The sequence below is a fragment of the Polistes fuscatus genome, unplaced genomic scaffold (assembly GCF_010416935.1).
Source record: "Polistes fuscatus isolate 324 unplaced genomic scaffold, CU_Pfus_HIC Scaffold3, whole genome shotgun sequence".
Lineage (NCBI taxonomy): Eukaryota > Metazoa > Arthropoda > Insecta > Hymenoptera > Vespidae > Polistes > Polistes fuscatus.
Genome location: NW_025113107.1, coordinates 8,151,129 through 8,169,646, shown reverse-complemented (window position 1 = coordinate 8,169,646; position 18,518 = coordinate 8,151,129). Strand labels below are relative to the sequence as shown.

General features: G+C 31.0%; 1 protein-coding gene across 5 annotated transcripts in view; it reads right to left on the bottom strand.

Annotated features, from left to right (window-relative positions):
* Positions 1–18,518, bottom strand: part of LOC122519699 (serine/threonine-protein phosphatase 2B catalytic subunit 2-like) — a 129,486-nt gene that overhangs the window by 43,930 nt on the left and 67,038 nt on the right. For all 5 annotated transcript variants that reach the window (XM_043639339.1, XM_043639341.1, XM_043639340.1 and 2 more), the window contains exons 3-4: positions 12,936–13,060; positions 3,196–3,307 (exon numbers count right to left, since the gene is read on the bottom strand). In XM_043639339.1, the coding sequence (XP_043495274.1) occupies positions 3,196–3,307; positions 12,936–13,060 (237 nt within the window). The remainder of the gene's footprint in view (positions 1–3,195; positions 3,308–12,935; positions 13,061–18,518) is intronic.

Below are 18,518 nucleotides of genomic sequence, written 5' to 3'. Positions count from 1 at the left end.
GAGAGAGAGAAAGAGAAGGTTACGAAAAGTTAATGCGGAACTCGCTCTTAGGAAAAACCCATCGATCGCGGAATAATTATTGTCCGATAGTTGGTCAACTATGCGCTCACGCGCGCGCGCGCGTGCACACAAATGTATTACACACATGTACACAAGCGAGTAGTATTCACGCGAGTTTTCACGTGTTTATGTTCCGAAGCTCGAAATGTAACATTAAACTTTTTTATTGCGAGTATAAAGTTGGTAACGTCGGGTTTGAATCGTAGAATTTAGTTGTGGGTGGGTATCGTCGTTTTAATATCAGGTAGGTGATGGTGCTGGTGATGGTAATCCGCGATGACTATTTTTATGACGTTAAATGACATTAAAATAACGACACCAAAAGAAAAAAAAAAGAAACGTAAGAAACAATCGAGATCGTACACCTCTTTTATTTTAAAAATAAAAATTTAATTTTTTTTCGTGTTGTATAATTGTTTCGTGTTGTTAGTTAGTTGTTTTAAGGATCGCATGAAAAAAATCAAGAAAAACTTGCGATCACCGAAACGTGAATGATTTCATAGGATCGATTTATTGAATTGAAGAAAATTCACCGATCAAAAGTAAAAAACTATACTAAATCGTATCGATTTTTGTCAATCTAGTCGTCTATCGTCGATTTCATTTTCATTTTTTTTCCCCTTTTTCTATATTTTCATAAAATGAAATAAATAAAAGTTCTTTCTATACTTTCTTCCTGCCACTTTTCTTTCTAACTTTTGTGTCGATTTTATTTTTCTGAGAGATTATTATATTTATTTTATTTTTATTTCATTTTTCTTCCTCTTCCTCTTCCTCTTCTTCTTCTTCTTCTTCTTCTCTGAAAACGACCATATAAAAACCAAATCGGAAATCGATAGGCCTCCGCCCCTATTTTCTCTCTCTTTCCCTCTCTCTGTGTCTCTCTTTCGGTCTATATATTCGATAAATTCGATGCCAACAGGTTCGCATTTACAGCTGACGATGTGTGCCGAAACCACGAGGGAATTTAATTCGATAACGTGCTAGAACACGCAAAGAAGGATACTCTCGATGAAAATAAATTACGGAAATGGGATTCTCTATGTAGATTTCCGTTCATAGGTCATACGCGAAGCTTTTATCTTTCTCCCTATACACAAATTTATTATGACAGGTTATATCAAGTAACATTATCTATCTATATATATAGAAATACATTTATAAAATTTCATTTTAATAACGTAACGAAATAGATCAATAAAAGCATATTTGATTTTTACTAATTGAATTTTCTTTTTTTTTTTTATATTATTTTAATTTTAAACAAAATATGTTTATTTACGATCAGACGTACGTTATAAATTTTAATTTATTACCGTAAAGGAATAATTTTATAAATTTTATAATTTTTAATAAAATTATAATTTATAAATCAATTATAAATAATTTTATAAATTTTTTATAAATTTTAATGGAAATATATATTATACTTTTTTATTTCTTTTTTTCCCATTTGTGAATTTTTATTTTAACATTAAACTAATATCGAATACATATATGTACAGTAGGATCTTGTTTAACCAGCGTGATCGGTAGACAATCAAAACTAGGATCGATAATCGAAATTAAGGTGGAATTATCGATAGGGTGAAATTAAGATGAAGGTCCTGCTTGTATATCCTTGTTATGATTTATACTACAGATAAAATGAGTTTACTTAAAGAAAAAAAAAAAAAAAAAACAACACTTTTGGAAATAACAAATTGATTCGGTAAGCTCCGAAAGCAAATAAATTTTTTCTTGGATAGTTTCGTCTCGTTGAATTACATTACTCCTACTACTATCTTTAACCATTCCAAACTAGATTTCAAAGTTCCTACTACTTGTTTTTGACAAATCTGATCTACTTAAACATAGGTAAACTTCGTAAGACACGTATTCCTCAAGTTTTAGAGTATTCCGAATCCCATGGATATACATTTACATATGTATTATAAATATATTTATATATTTACATCTAATAGGATAATTCGATTTCATATCCGAGAATAAATGATAGTCTCCATTTTCGATTACGATAATAGCTTCATTCATAAATAAGATTTACATTTTAATTAGAATTAACGTTTAAAATTGATGTTGAGTTGTTTATTAACAAACAATTAAATTCAATGAACAGTAATCTATATCAACCCTCTTAGATTTGCCTGTACTATATACGTACAAGTTATATAAATAAATAAATAAATAAATAAATAAATATAATAAAATAAAAAATCATGATAAAATAGTTGTACTGCAAATTTGAAAAAAAGAAGAAAAAAGAAAAAGAAAACCAATAAAAATAAATAAAAATACGAGTAAAATATATATGTGTAGTAATAGAGGTAATACGGGTTGACGTTGTAACAAAAAAAACCTCCCAAAAAAACAACACAACGATAGATAGAATCGATCGTTCAGAGAAAAAAAGTTTTTCGCGCTGATAATCATAACGCATGATTAACATTTGCTAATAGGTTGCACGCGTGTACGTAAAATACACAATGCATACACATGACACACACACATATATATATATGCTCGTTAATTATTATATAGACATGTGTATTAGTAAAATACATATATATACACATGTATACTCGTAGTGAAATAAGTAGCATAATATACCTAGTTATATATATATGAGTATACGCGTGTATGTATGCGTATATACGTACTTACGTACTCATACATGTATTCATATGTAGTATTAAACGTAAACTCGCGCATTAGTCTCTCGCAGAAATTGATGCAACGCGTATATCGGAAGAGGAATCCAGATGTTTGCTAATGTTTGCCTTGGAGCAACGGTAATTAGGAACGTACTTACAATTAGTATGAGTTACACACTTGGAAACACAGGAGCGAGTTTGCGTTACCTATGCTTCACTGCACCGTTCATAAGTCACTGGACATCCGATAAATATGAATGTGTATGTGTATATAACGTTATTCCATTTCCTATTGGATATCGAGGAGTATTATCGATTTTAATACTGTTCATTCTCTCAAATTTCCTGTTTTTTTTAATCTTATTTATCTTAATTGTATTTTATATATCAAGCATGAAAAGTCTACGAATTATTTTTCATTTATATATAATTGTTAATAATTATTACGTTTGTAAATGATAATATATATAAAGTTACTTACATTCTTGTTTAAATGTGAAGTATTCCGTGAGATGACGACACTCATGGTTACCTCTGAGGAGGAATAGTGTCGTGGGATGGCACAGTTTCAATGCCCAAAGGTACAATACGCACTGAAAATAGAAAAGAACATAAATGTGAAGCAAAATATGAGTATGGTATGTTCGTTCAACGCGATGCGACATGTAAATGTATATGCACATTAATAACAATAATAATAATAATAATAATAATACATAGTAACAGTAGTAATAGTAATAGTAGTAATAAAAGGGAAAAAAAAAAGAAGAAAATAATAATAATAATAATAATAATCTACCAAGTTGAAATTAATTTTCGTCCGAGCATTTTCTGTCCTATTTCTCTCTTTCGTTTCGAATTTACGGATCGACACGTAATCCACCGAGTTTCTAACGTTAAATAAATTTTCGTTTGTTCTTTTGAATCATAAAAGAGAGAGAGAGAATATTAACTACGCGAGGTGTGAAATTGACTCATCAGCCATTAAAATGAACAAATGTGTATCGTTGAGAATGTTATTTTCGCTAAAAATTCATATAACGAGATATATATATATATATATATATATGTATTAATAACAAATGACACGCACCTCATTTAAAGTATGATAATAAATGATAATAAATAAAATAATAAGTTTGTTAGATATACGAGACAGTTTTGTATACACGTTAAGACCATTAGCTAAGGTGGATGATAGTTTCTTAGACGAAAATAAATGTGATAGACGACAAACGTCAAGGAATTTCATCGTGTTCTTGGATTTGCTTTGTTTTTTTCTTTTTTCTTATTTATATATCTTTGCAAGAAAATCTAAAAAGATAATAAAGAATGCAAAGAGATAGACAAAGAGACAGCAACAGCACCGGGGAACATAGGATAAAGAAGAATACGTGAAATAATGTCACCTGTGTGTGTGTGTGTTGGCACAAGATGTGTTTATATTCAAGCACGATTTTCAGTTTGAAAAAAAAAAAAAAAAAAAAAACAGTAACTATTATAACAGTATATAGCAGTAGCAGCAACAGCATTAGTAGCAATATGTGATAGGGTAGGGGTAGGGGTAACAACAGTTGCAATTGCAAGAAAACAGGAGAGAGGAACTCGAGGACAGACACACACACCGCAATGCGCAATTGCGCAAAACATTGCGGGCTTGGATTAAATGTCCCGTGATAGCCACATGACTTCTCACGAGCTAGTGAGCTGTGTTGGCATAAGAGAGAAAGTAAGATAAAAAGGGACAAACATATATACACACGTGAGAGAAAAAGTAGGAGGGAGAGAAAGAGAGAAGGAGAGAGAGAGAAAGAGAGAGAGAGAGAAAATAAAAGAATCAACGCGTTTACGTGACAGGGAAAGAATGAATTACAAATAAATATGTATGCGTGTACGAGAAAGAGAGAGAAAGAGAGAGAAAGAGAGAGAGAGAGAGAGAGACAGAAAACACGAATATGTTTCTCACTTATTTTCTCCTCTCTCTTTCTGTTTATGCGTAACCCGATTTCGAAGCTTTCGAACACAAATAAAAAAGAGAAAAAAAATGGGTAAAAAAGAGAAAAAAAGAGAGAGAGAGAGGGAGAAACAGACAGATTCTCATACGAGTATACACAGTCGAGTTCATTTTTCGTTACGTCGGAGCGAAGATATATATACCTATATGTGCATACGTTGCATGAAAATCAATGCAAATGGTACACATGTACGAAACGAGTTCAGCAATCGTGCCAAAATTACAAAACTGGAGTAGATGGGTCGGTGGGTGGTTTGGTAGGTTACACGTAATGCGAAAAATCACGAAGAATATTCTATGTGTTTTAAGCGTCGAAGAATTGAATGCCCTTTTTTTCTAATTACTGTATTGTAAACGGAATTATATTCTTTCGAATTTCGATCATTATCGGCGGCGGCGGTGGCGGAAAGGGGGAGGGAAGGATTGTAATTAAAAGTAAAAATAAAAAAGAGCGGGCTTTGAATTTCGATCCGGATGAAAATTAAAACTCGTATTAACTTGCAATCGTTTGTAATTTTCTTTTTCTCTTTCTCTCTCTTTGATTTTATTTTCTTACTTATTTTCGAAAGCAAACAATTTAGATTAAAATTCTCGACGGCTTCTCAGAACAAACTTGTTATACTTTTTTAACTGAACTGTACTTCCTTTTTTGCTAAGCTTAATTAATGATATAATCTATGACAAATTGTGGAATAGAAAAATGGTTGAAAATATGAAAAAGAGTTGAGTATTTTATATATATCTAATATATCAATGTTCGTATAGAGACAAGAGAGAGGATCGTGCGAAAAGTTGACTGTACTCGTCGAGAGAATCGATACGAGAAATGCGGCCCATCTTTTATTCATAGCAATGTGTACGCCAGCGATACCAGCTCTAACCAACGTTGTTGGTGTCGTGGATATTAATGCAAGAAGTGCAGACGTGCATGCGTGCTCAAACACGCATACATATACGTTACCACTACGAAGAACATACTCCATCACGATTAGGTCGCAATCGTTGAAAGCATGTGGCATGCGTGCCTACGTATGTAACCCGGACAATACCACAATACCGTATCCGGAGAGAAATCATATATCCGTTATTGTGTTGGTCACGCAAACGATAATTACCCTATGAAACTTTATTTTCGATTTTCAACTTAGGTACATTATAATAATTATTTTCATTTTATTAATATTACATGTTTCATATATTATATGAAATGTGTATTCAATTGCTATTAAGTCTATTTTCTATTTATAATTTGTAGTATATATATATATATATATGCAAGAGTGGGTTGAAAAAGTTCGGAGGACTGTGTCAAAAAATAAAGGTGAGCTTCGTCGAAAAATAAAATAATTATTATGTTATGACTTTAAGCAAAATCTTTATTCTAATCTTACTTATAAAATAAATATTTTCTCTAATCGTCATAAAAATTATTCGAATTACTTTAAATTGCCAACACTTCTTTATACAATTTTCTTTATATTTCTTTCTTTTTTTCTTCTTCTTTTTCTTTTTTTAAGACTGAAATTATATGCTACATTTACATGTTACAGTTAAAGATTTCAAATAAGAGAAACACCCTACTCCCCTATATATAAGAAAGTTTAACTTTAAAACTGTGTTATAAGGAAATGAATAAATACATATCTTAAAAGTGGCATAAAAAATTACTTTATTCAGACGATTAGGAATCCTTTGCGGAACGTATTTCTCCTCTCCCCACCCCCATCTTCCCACCACCATCACCACCAGGCCCCTCGCGTTCTCCCCGTTTAATTTTATAAACGAATTAAATCAAAGATAAAGAACAAAATGGTTAAGAAAGGAAGGTGAAAGGTAAGGAAGGGTGGGGAGGGGGGGGACAAAAGGCGAATTGGTCGGTTGGTTGGGGTTTGAAGGAAATACAAATGGAACGGTTCGTTAGCGTACAGATGTAAAAGGGTTGAGAAAGGAAAATGAAAAGGAAATTTTGCATAGTTACGACTCCATTGCATTAAATGGCTTTCTTGTTTCTCAGCGAATAAGCTCGCACGACGAAAAAAGAAAAGGAAAGAGAGAAAGAAAGAAGAATAAATAGGAAGAAAGAAATATCTACAATTTGGTATGAGAAATTATGCCGGCTTATGTCGATTTTGTAAGAAGACTTTGAACATGATTTTCGATCGAAATCAAACGAAAACTAAAAATTATGCAATTATTCGTATATAATAGGATAAATTAAATGAAAATATAATATTTTTATATATCTTTATATTTATATATTATTTGAAAAAGAGAAGACGAATTTGATCATAGTTAGTGTTAGAAGAATAGGTAGATACACAATTATAGATATGTATATACTTAAGTATATAGATATATGTAAGTAGATAAAGGCGGAATGCATAATACTTCAACTTACATCTAATTTATTGTCTTGGCAAGACGACAGTGCTTTATGTCTTTTGCTACTGGCGAGACGTGCAATTCCACATATATGTATATATTATATATATATATATATATATATAGTCTTTGAATTTCGAAGAGATTGTTCGCAATGCCAAATATTTTACGATTCCTCTCTTTCTTTCTATTTTTCATATTAAACAAATGCACTTTGATATCGCATTTGCATACAATATATTTACAAAACTAATCAATAAGAACTACTATATAAAATAATTCGTTACTTATTGGTCGTATTTAAAAAAAGAAAAAATATGATATTAAAAAAAAAAAATAGAAAAGATGCATTGATCTTGAACAAACTTACAATTAATGTCACATTTAGATATTTTGACAAGAATAATAAAATCGAATTGTAACCATCTTGTCCGCTTAAACAATAATGCTAGACAATTATTTAAATAATATAGATAATTATTTATATATTTTTTTTTTTAAATGCAACCACTACAGAAGGGGTAATTTTATATAATAGTTTTTTTTTTTTATTAACTTATCAGAGCCCCGTATATTTAATTTCTCTTATCATTATTGTGCTCCTTAGGTTCTTAGTAATTATACAAAAACTCGATTGAAGCTAATTATCTTTCAAAGAATATACGTCCTTGTTATTCGTTTGCATGGGAGACCCTTTATAAATGTTCCTTTGAAAAATCAATCAAGCGATAAATAATCTTTCCCTTTAACGTTCTATAATTATTATAGCAATATATTCTCATCTCTCTCTCTCTCTCTCTCTCTCTCTCTCTTTATTTCTCCTTTCTTCTTTTTATCTCTGGTCTTCGTGTTTCTTGAGATTTAGTTTGAAATTTGTTCAATTATCGCATGACCTCGCTACTTCCCGAAGGAATAATATCAAAATGTTTTTCCAAGGTATATATCTTTCTCTCTCTCTCTCTCTCTCTCTCTCTCTCTCTCTCTCTCTTACTTTATTTCTATTATCGGATTATATTTTGCCGCAGTATACTTTGTGTATCGGTTAATGGTACGATAACGACGACATAAATTGTCCAAATTATCGAACGTAACTTATCATCATACGTATTTTTTTTTTTTTATGCCTTTTAACCGTAACAAAGTGACTTTTAAAACGTTACGCGATATCAGATTTTCTTTTTATAAATTAAATCGATGGCATAGACTCATAAGTTTTTGGGTGATCTTAAATATCAATTACTTTTTCAACCCCCTTCCTCAAGACTTTTCAAGCTCGCAATCTTTTTCTGGCTTTTAGAAGATCGATTTTATTAGCCTACAAAACTTTCCTCACTCTTTAAATTATTTTACAAGTCGTATTTTTAAAAGAAGAAGAAGAAAAAGCATTTTAAAATTGTAAATTAAATTAAAACAAATACTGAATAACTTAAATAAAAACCCTTTAAAATTATTCCTCCCCAATGATAAAACTATTTGAACCTCCTCATCCTCATCCTCCTCCTCCTCCTCCTCCTCCTACTCCTCCCAGACTATATAAACGGAATCAATTAAATTGGTTTTCACGTTAATTGCAAGAAAAATAATCGCTTGGGGAAACTTAAATGGATGAAAAAATAAAAAAAAAAAAGAAAAAAAAGAAGAAGAAGATAAAGGAACGGGGAAGAACACGATCAAACGATTTTCGTTCGGTCAATTTCAGAAGTAGCAATGGTTGCCAACCGTTAGTATCCAACTAACAATTCTATCTATATATATATATATTACTTCTACATAGTAAACTCATCCTACGTATCAATCGAATCCCCTTCATAGGTTTTCGATAGTCTTCGTGTCGCAAAATAGGAGACCGATGAGATTTTAGCTTGCACACGTAAGAACATAGTAAACGTAAGTGGGTGTAGAAGGGGGAGAAAAAGGGGGACGGGGCGGTAGTATAGAGAACGAACATGGGTGGGGTATACAGAAAGCATTTTGGTCTCAGGAGAAATCGTTCGAGCATATTGCAGATAGAATATCGATCTTGTGGAAAGATCGACTTTATTTTCTCTCTCTCTCTTTCTCTTTATTTTCGTCTCAAATACGTTATTTTATTTGTTTCTATTTCTATCGTTTTTATAATTATTTCTATAGGTTATCGTTTTAATCTACCGATCTGTTAAATTATGAAATAATAACTCAGAATTGCATGTATTAATTAAATTACATATGAATTCATAAAATAAGCGAATAGTTAAATTATTAGATTCGATAGAACCAACAAGACTAATCAAACAGTTTGTTTTCAGTAGGATAGAAAAAGATGAGAACGGATTAATACGCGTACGAGTTTATTTTATTTTTATTCTCACGGTTTTACGAAGGAAATTTAATTTAATCGTTTAAATCGATAGAGAAATTCTATCTCGAGATTAGATCATTTTCGCATGGAAAACTATAAAACGAAAATGTATATATATATATTTTCTATCCTTGATTTTATAAAAGCGTAGTATAAGCAAATATTGAAACGAAATGGTTTGGTTTTCTTATACATATTTTGAAATTTAATTTCAATCTCATATTTTAATTAATTCGTTCATTTCAAATTCATATATTATTTACAAATTAGTTGAGGAATTTTATAGTATTCGATAGTATTATATATAAATTCTATAGTATTCTATAGCATGCAATTCTGTTTTATTTTACGAATTAACGAATTTCACAAATTAACAGCAATGTATACATATATATGTAGGATTCGTGAAAAAATTGGGCCGTTGGACAGACTGGAGACCGGGACTCGAACCCGGATCTTCCGCTTTCCGGGCGACTGCTCTTTAACCAATTGAGCTATTCAGGGCCCCCCGTCCAATCTCCTCACGAACGCCTACTTAAGTGTTTGGCTTGGAGGTGCTCGCATCCCACATTCTACCCCCCAGCAACTACATTCGACCCCGAATGTTCGTCATTGGAAAACCTCTTTTCCTTGAACCATCTATCCTTCTTCGTCGTACACGTCTTACTTTACGTTTTTACCTTACGTCTTTTACTTTACGTCTTTAATCCTGAACGCATTGTTGGGCGCTCTAAAGGCCGTCTGCCTAGTCCCCCAGCCAACCGTTCACGTCGCCACTATACGTCTTACGTCGGCCTAACCTCTCTTTGATAGATGTTCAATTAATTATTTTTCCCCAATTGTTGCACGGTCGTTGAAGCGTGACACGAAGCAAACCTCCATCCCGGACGAGCCCCCATAATGTAGGATTCGTGAAAAAATTAGGCCGTTGGACAGACTGGACCGGGACTCGAACCCGGATCTTCCACTTTCCGGGCGACTGCTCTTTAACCAATTGAGCTATCCAGGGCCCACCGTCCAATCTCCTCACGAACGCCTACTTAAGTGTTTGGCTTGGAGGTGCTCGCATCCCACATATATATATTTTTTCTTTCTCGAACATACATAAATCACCCCCTCCTTTCTCCCGTTCTTTATCTCAAATTTCTAATTTTCTTTTTGTATTTACATTTCGATATAAGAAAAGACAAAACCTTTTAAGATGATTATCGGATATAACGTCGATGAGAGTACAATAAAGATCAGGTGAGGAGGGGAATATGAAAAGTGGGAGATTAAAAAATCGTACGAAGACAATGAGAGACCGGTATTCCTTTTTTTTTTTCTCCTCATAAGAACAACGACTATCGTTATTTCTTTCTCCCTTTACTGGTAACTTTTAGCAAGGTACATAAGAGAGGTGGATAATTGGTAATTAGTCGAGTGGAAGGCTAATTAGAGAAGTCGATAATTAAATGTTCCGTAAAAAAGAAGAAGGGGGAAGAGGAGGAAGAGGAGGAAGAGGAAGAGGAGGAGTCTCAAAGATTACATCTCTCTTTTTCTATCCTTTTTTTCTATCTTTATCCCTTGTTCACTTTATTCACCAAATAATCGTCTTATCTTCCGTTAACATTGATATTAATTACGATTAAAATTACGTATATGTAAGTACACAATACGCGATTAGTTCGTTTATATCTTAATAATTAATTCATATTATTTTTTGCGGGAATAAAAATAAAAAGAAAGAGAAAATAAAAAAGGGCGAATGAAATGGAAGTTGAATGTAAAAACGTTTACGTTAATTTTTTTCTTTTTTTTTCTATTTTTATCTTTATCTCTTTCTCAATTTATTCATCGGAAAATTGTTACTAACGGTTTCTTTCTTTTTTTTTTCTTTCGTTGCTTTTAATCGTGATTAAACTTACAAATGGTAAGTAAGCACATTTAGCAATAATTTTCTCAAATACATTTTCATACGATTGAAACAAGATAATTAAGAATAGAGAATAAAAAGGATAAACATTTAAATTGATGTTTCATTACCACGTGGAAAATAATCTATCGAGTAACTTATGCAAAATATTATCAGGTTATTTCGTGAAGTGTACTTGTTAGAATTTCATACAAGAGACCATAGGATAATTTGGATTCAATATAGGCGCTAAGAATCGTAAAAGTTCCTATCTCTCTCTCTCTCTCTTCATCTATCTATTTATCTAACTATCTATCTTTTTCTAAATCTTTTAATCTTTTCACATTTCGAACATAAATTAACTAGAGATAAAACAGTACAAGATTAATTGTACAAGTAGCAAGTAGGACAAGTTGTCGCGTTGATACACCGATGCCAAAATACTACTACAAATATTCCTATTACATTACTACTACTATTACTGCTATTACTCGTATAAGAAAATCTTGAAGAATTTCTTCCGGAGAAATAGAAAAAGCAAGGTTAATATCTAACGTAAATCAAGCTTGTTAGAAAACTTTGCTCGTTCGGTCGAGAAGGAATATACGCGTGAAAGTGTTTGTTGGCGCCAACAGATATGGTTGTGAGACTATTAATCGATGACTGTGACATTGTCGTGCAACTATGCCACTGTCATCTTTTCCAACAAAGAAATATCTTCTGGTTCTGTCATCTTTTTGTAATACAATATTATATATCTGCCTAGTTTAAAAAAACAGAAAAGAAAAAAAAAAAGAAAAAAGATAAAAATCTCTAACGTAAGAAAAATTTGAAAAATGAGATCGTTTTTTTTTCTTTTTTTTTGAAGTTATACTTCTTTTGGCGCGTTGGGGAAAATGTAATGGGGAGTAATTTTGTTCCGAGCGTCTGGAAAAACGACACCATGAAGTTTGTCAGTATTTACGACGCGCGGCAAAACGATTTCAAGTATACGGCATGAAGTTGTCTTCTTTTCTTCTTCCCCTTTTTTTCTCAAGCGGGTCACCCATCCAAATACTAATCGTACTCAGCGCTGCTTTACTTAAATGATCGAAGCGAGAACTAATGCTGTAACCGCGCCATGGCTGTTGGCGCGTCAAGTAATTCGATATATTTCTCTTATATTTAGTGTGGACTGATATCTATTTTGATATTTTCTTTTTCTGTTTTTTATTCTTCTTATATATATATATAATAATTATTATTTTTTTTGAAGTTATTTTTTTCTTTGAAGTTTTTTTTTGAAGTTATTTTTGAGGTTATTGAGGTTATGTTTGTTTTGGTACGGCAAAGAAGTATAATTTCTTACGTGCGTACATAAGTACACACACCAGTTTTTTTTTTTTTTTTTTCAATTAAAAATAACACACACGTGCACGCGTACACATGCATTTATATCGGTATAATAATATTATCTGAAGAAAGAAATCTGCGTGGAAAAAGAAAAGAAAAAAAAAAAAAAAAAGAACAAAGAGGAAAATAAATAGATGAAAGAAAGAAGAGGAAAAAAAGAATGATATAGAGATGTATGGATAATCTTAAAAAGGTATTCACCTCAATACTAAAATAACCCCTGTCGACGTAGTCTCCAAGGAAGAGGTACTTCGTCGAGGAGGGTGGTCCACCCACCTCGAATAATTTCATCAGATCGTAAAACTGTCCGTGAATATCTCCGCATACTGTAACAAAATAAGAAAAATAGGAATAAGAATTAAATTAATCGTAGATGAATATTTTTTAATAACAACATTTTTCTTTTTTGTTTTTTTTTTTTTTTTTATCATGAAATCGTACGAATTGTTTTTATTCGTCTATTTTTTTTTTCTTCCCATTTTTCCGTAGAAACAAATTAGTTAGCCCCTTATAAGCATATCATACGAGCGTGTATTTAAACGATACACGGTATGAGAGAAGAAAAAACATTTTTCGGATAAATTAAATGCGCTTTTTCCGTTTTGTTTTTTTTGTTTTTTTTGTAGGGGGGAAAAAAAGAAAAAAGAAAAGGACAGAAAACTCAATTGGCCCATGTGAAAATATATTTTACATTGTTTTATTTGTTTTGTTTTTTTTTATTTGTTAGGAACAAATGGACCGCTCTATAAATATTTTTATCTCATCGCATTCCCGCATACTGAAACGGAAAAAGGATGAAGGAATTTATCGGATAGGAAGCACTTTGTTATTTTTTTTTTTTTTATATATATATATATGTATTTTTTCTCCTCTCCTCTTCTCTTCTCTTCTCTTCCCTTTGTTTTTTTTTGTAGAAACAAATTAGCTACCCTATAAATACCACGGTTTTTTTTTCTTCCTTTTAAAGCAGCCCTTAACTAAAGAATATTTTACGAGTAAGATGTGAAAGAGATAGGACACGCGAGCTAAAAACGATTACTCTTTCTCTCTCTCTCTCTCTGTCTCTCTTTAACGTTTAAAATGATAAGAAATCTCTTTCTCTTCTTCGGTTAATTTAAATAAATTAATTTTAACGACGCACACGCATACAGAATTATTTACGTATATACACATATTAAACAGACAACACGGTTGATGATACGTTATATACAAATTTGTTTCTATTTACGAGAAATGTTTCATTTAATTATGATGACAATAATTTTCCTGCTTTGGGAGAATGTTGATAATGTTGTTAATGAAATATATGCAATTGTTTATAAATATATATATGTAGAATATAATTTTCTTACGTAAATATGAAATATTTGGATAAAAATGTAACGATATTTATTCTATTAATTAATATATGGCGATTCTGTTGAAATGTAAATAATTTGAAGAGAAAAAGAAATTGACTAGAAACGACTTTCGAATTTTCTTTGAAGACATTTTCGGTAACAGGTAAAATCAAGGGACGTAATTAATTGAGCACTATTAATGGACATGATGTTGTACCGGCTCTACGTGCTTTGCTAGTTCATGAGTGTTCATAAACTTGTTTATGAAATGTTTCAGAGTTGAACTACATTTTAGAAAGGAAGAAAGAGAGCTAGAGGAGAGAGAGAGAGAGAGAGAAAGAGAAAGATAGATAGATAGATGAATAGATAAAGAGAGAGAGAGAGAGAGAGGGAGAGGTCAATCGTTAAAGTTTAAGTTTACAAAAGTTGATACGTTGTTGGAAATTCGAAACATGGCAGACTAATTATACTAATTTCTCTGAATCAAACGATTCTTGCTTTTGCAACCATAAATTATAAACAATCTTATCCCATAGGAGTTAAATATTATTTGCTTATTATAATTTCAATGCTTTCTCAAAACTAAACGAGGAATGTGTGTGTTTTTACTTTATAATATATAAAATTATTACATAGAACGCGAAAAGATAATATAAATATACTATAAATATATCTCCTTAATATAATTATTCTAACAATAATTACCTTACCGATACAAACCAATATTATACAAAATTATCTAGAATAAAAATAACTTCGCATATAATAAATCAATAAATAAGAAATGTAAAATAAAAATTAACGATAGGCAATGAAAATTACGCGTTAAAGATTTGTTGAGCGTGAATTAGAATTGAAATTCAGCATTGACGGTGAAGGAAGATTTGTGGTCGAACAAAACGGATTATTACGCGGGGAAATAGTAATTTGGTTAAGAGAACATTTTCTCTTATGTATTTAACGTGTTTATATACATGTATGCATACATACGTAACGTATGTTTCTCTCGTTTTGCGAAATGATGAAGGAGTATGTAAGAGGAAGTAAGTGAAACAGAGAGAAGCAGAGAGAAGCAGAATGAGTGAGTGAGTGAAAGAGAAAAAGAGAGAGAGAGAGAGAGAGAGATAATTACTGAAAGACCCAGACACATGCATACACGCAAACTATACCAAATCGGTTGTGCTACGAGCCATCCTAATTGAATGCCAATCTCTAATTCGCTTGAAATGTCCTAGCAATCCGTTCCAAAACTCACGAGGAGGATTCTTATTGGCTAATTCCTTCGTATTCCTAATTGTAATCTCTCTATCTCCATATCCACTTGTACCTTTCTCTTTCTTGATTTCCCGTCTGTCTATCCTATTTATTTATCTATCACTGTCTAGTTTGTTAGAGGCTTTTCTATCAAAAGTAACTATACTGAAACCACTATTGATGTACGAGACACGCGCCAACGATTGTACGTGAGAAGAATAATTAACTCGGAAACCGTTTGTAACACTATGCCATCATAATATTCGTAGATGCGTTTACACGAATGCATAATAATACATGTGTGATATTATATATATTTGAATGCTCCCTGATTTTATTTTATTTTCTGTTTTTTATTTTCTAACAAATTTCTTCAAATTTATCTCACTCGTCTTCTTCCATATCTGTGAAATTTAATTTACTACAATATGAAGTACGCGTAGATACATATATGCAAGTGTGAGTTTATACGTTACATTTGTAATATTAAAAAAGGGTCTCTAATTTTCTAAAGAATTTATAAATATATGAGTACGCGCCCGAAGAACGTTTATTCATTTATTCGATGAATCTAATGATATTCAGAAGAATTTCTATTTCTTCGAAATGTTTTCATAAAAAATGATAAACTAGTTAAATAATTCGAAGAGGTAAAAAAAACTAATGAAGAGGATTTTAGAATTTTTCTACACGAAGAAAATTGAATTTCTATCTCGGCTTTATAAAAAATAAATCTATCTTTTTATATATATATATAAATGCAGAAAAATCGTTGAACGTGAAACTTGCAGTGTCAGATAAAACTCGCAAAAAAAGTTAACGCGTTTCGGTTTTTCACGTAGAATTGGTCTTATTGCTTTCGAAAAAGCGGGGAAAAATGCGTCGCAAATTCCGCGACTTGTTTCTATGTTGCTTTTTCTACATTTTTTTTTTCTTTTTCTAACAATATATGGTATTGATCAAGAGAGAGAGAGAGAGAGAGAGAGAGAGAAAACCAGACTAAACTATTCATAAAAATAATAATAATATTCTAATTGTTAAGTATATTTACGTTTCGAAATTAAAAGAAATGTTTTTTTTTTGTTTAAAATCTCTTCCTGAGAAAGAAAAGAAGAAAAAAAAAACAGAAAGAAAAATGAATGTCCGAGCAAGGAACGTTTTCTTTTAACTTGCAAACTACTTAATGACTTTTATTAAATGAATATTTAAAAATCGTGTTGATTTTCGGGTGCCCCGAGTTTACACAAGATTTAGAGAGAAAATTAAGAAGGATAAGAATGAAAAATTTCTTTTATTTATTTTGTTCTCTATCTCTCTCTCTCTCTCTCTCTCTCTTTCAAAAATATTAAATTCGAAAGAATACCTGCTTCATGATTCGTGTTGGAATGGAAAAAAAAACCATAGAAAAAAGGAATAGAGAAGAGGATTGGTTCGAAAAATAAATTCATACAAAATACTTGAAAATAGTAATAAACGTAGGCTAGGTTCTCTCCTGAACTTCATTATTCTTCAATGCTATGCATATAATCCATTACGTGGGTTAATCGAAAACGACAATGGAATTCGATTTTGTAAAAGAAGTCACGTTTCCAAGAAACATTTTTCCTATAAAAGATTTTCTTTTTCCCATTTTGAAGGAAAATTCGAAAATTCATAGAAACGAAGATTGGTTTCCAGTTACTCGAAAGTATACCGTACTCATTTACAAATGTATGCAAATGTACTTCTACACATCGCTATAGTATTATTCAAACGTTTGTTAGATAGAGTAATGCATATTTTCGAGTATTTCAAGTAAAACGTGTATAACTCAATGGTGAATATCTTAGAAAATTTTCACGAAATACTGAATACGTCGTCGAAATCGTCGTTAAATTATTGTCGCATATACTTACATATGTGGTAAGTACGAAATCTCGTCTAACATTGTTTCATAAATATATATATATATAATACATGCAAGATAAATTCCGTGAGAATGTATTCGTTCTCGAAAACTTTAAGAAAGATGCATTGTTGTCTTTTGTTTTCATTTTTTCTTTCCTTCTTTCTTTCATGTTTTTGATCTTTCACATATTTCAGATCACATCATTTTTAATTTCGCTTAAAACTTGGATGTACGATGTAATGATACTGCATTATTTTCTATTCTTTTTGTTTGTTTTATATCATACATTTATATAATATATTTATGATATAATATTTTATAATTATATTTGATATATATTATATATATATATATATATATATATATATATATATGTATGTATAAATGGAAGAGATGTGTCTTTCTAAACTCGTGAAAGGAAGCGCAGCATAAAAATGCACTCGGTTGCCGGCGTAAATCGATCCGAGTGACGTTTACGCGAGTACGAAAGAGAAAATAAACATTGCAGCTTTTTGGCTGATGCTAAGTCATCTCCCTCGAGAGGAGAGAAACATGACTACGGTGACGATGACGATGATAGTAGCGACTCATAAAAGATTTTATAGAGACAACGTTTCAACATTTCAACGATTCAACGTAAAGAAAAAGTCACAGAAATATATTTAATGTTAGAGATAACGTATTTTATAATACGCGTTTATGGAAAATGATTAGAAAAGTTTAGTAATCTTTCGATTGATAAAAATGGCACGACAATTTCATGGAAAATCAATAAACAATAAACAACAACAACAAAAATTAGATAACAAAGAAATAAATAAATGTAATAAAATACAACTGAACATAATGTGTATCGATTGATTTTATTTGAAAATGTAGATTGTCAAATTTCTTATGTTACAATATTAAGTTTTCTTTTTTTGAATTTTTATAAAAATTTATTATACTCGAAAAATCGTCTTCGTTACGTTTGAGTCATTTCATTTTATTTACAATACGATATTTATTTGATCAGTAATAAGAAATAATAAATTATAATCAGTCAATTTTTGTCCTCCTCTATGGTTCTAATTGTTATAAACAAAAACAGTGGTTCTCCCAAACAGAATAATTGCGATTTCCTTCCAGGTATACCGTGAAATATTACAAAAATTACATTATTTTTATTCTATTTTCGACGTCTAATTTCTGCAAAGTTGAATTTTAGATAATTTCGATAATAAAATCTAATAAATATCGTTCGAAAATCAATCTGAAAAAGGAAATAAAGGATAGTTGTGTTCCAACGAAATTCAACGATTT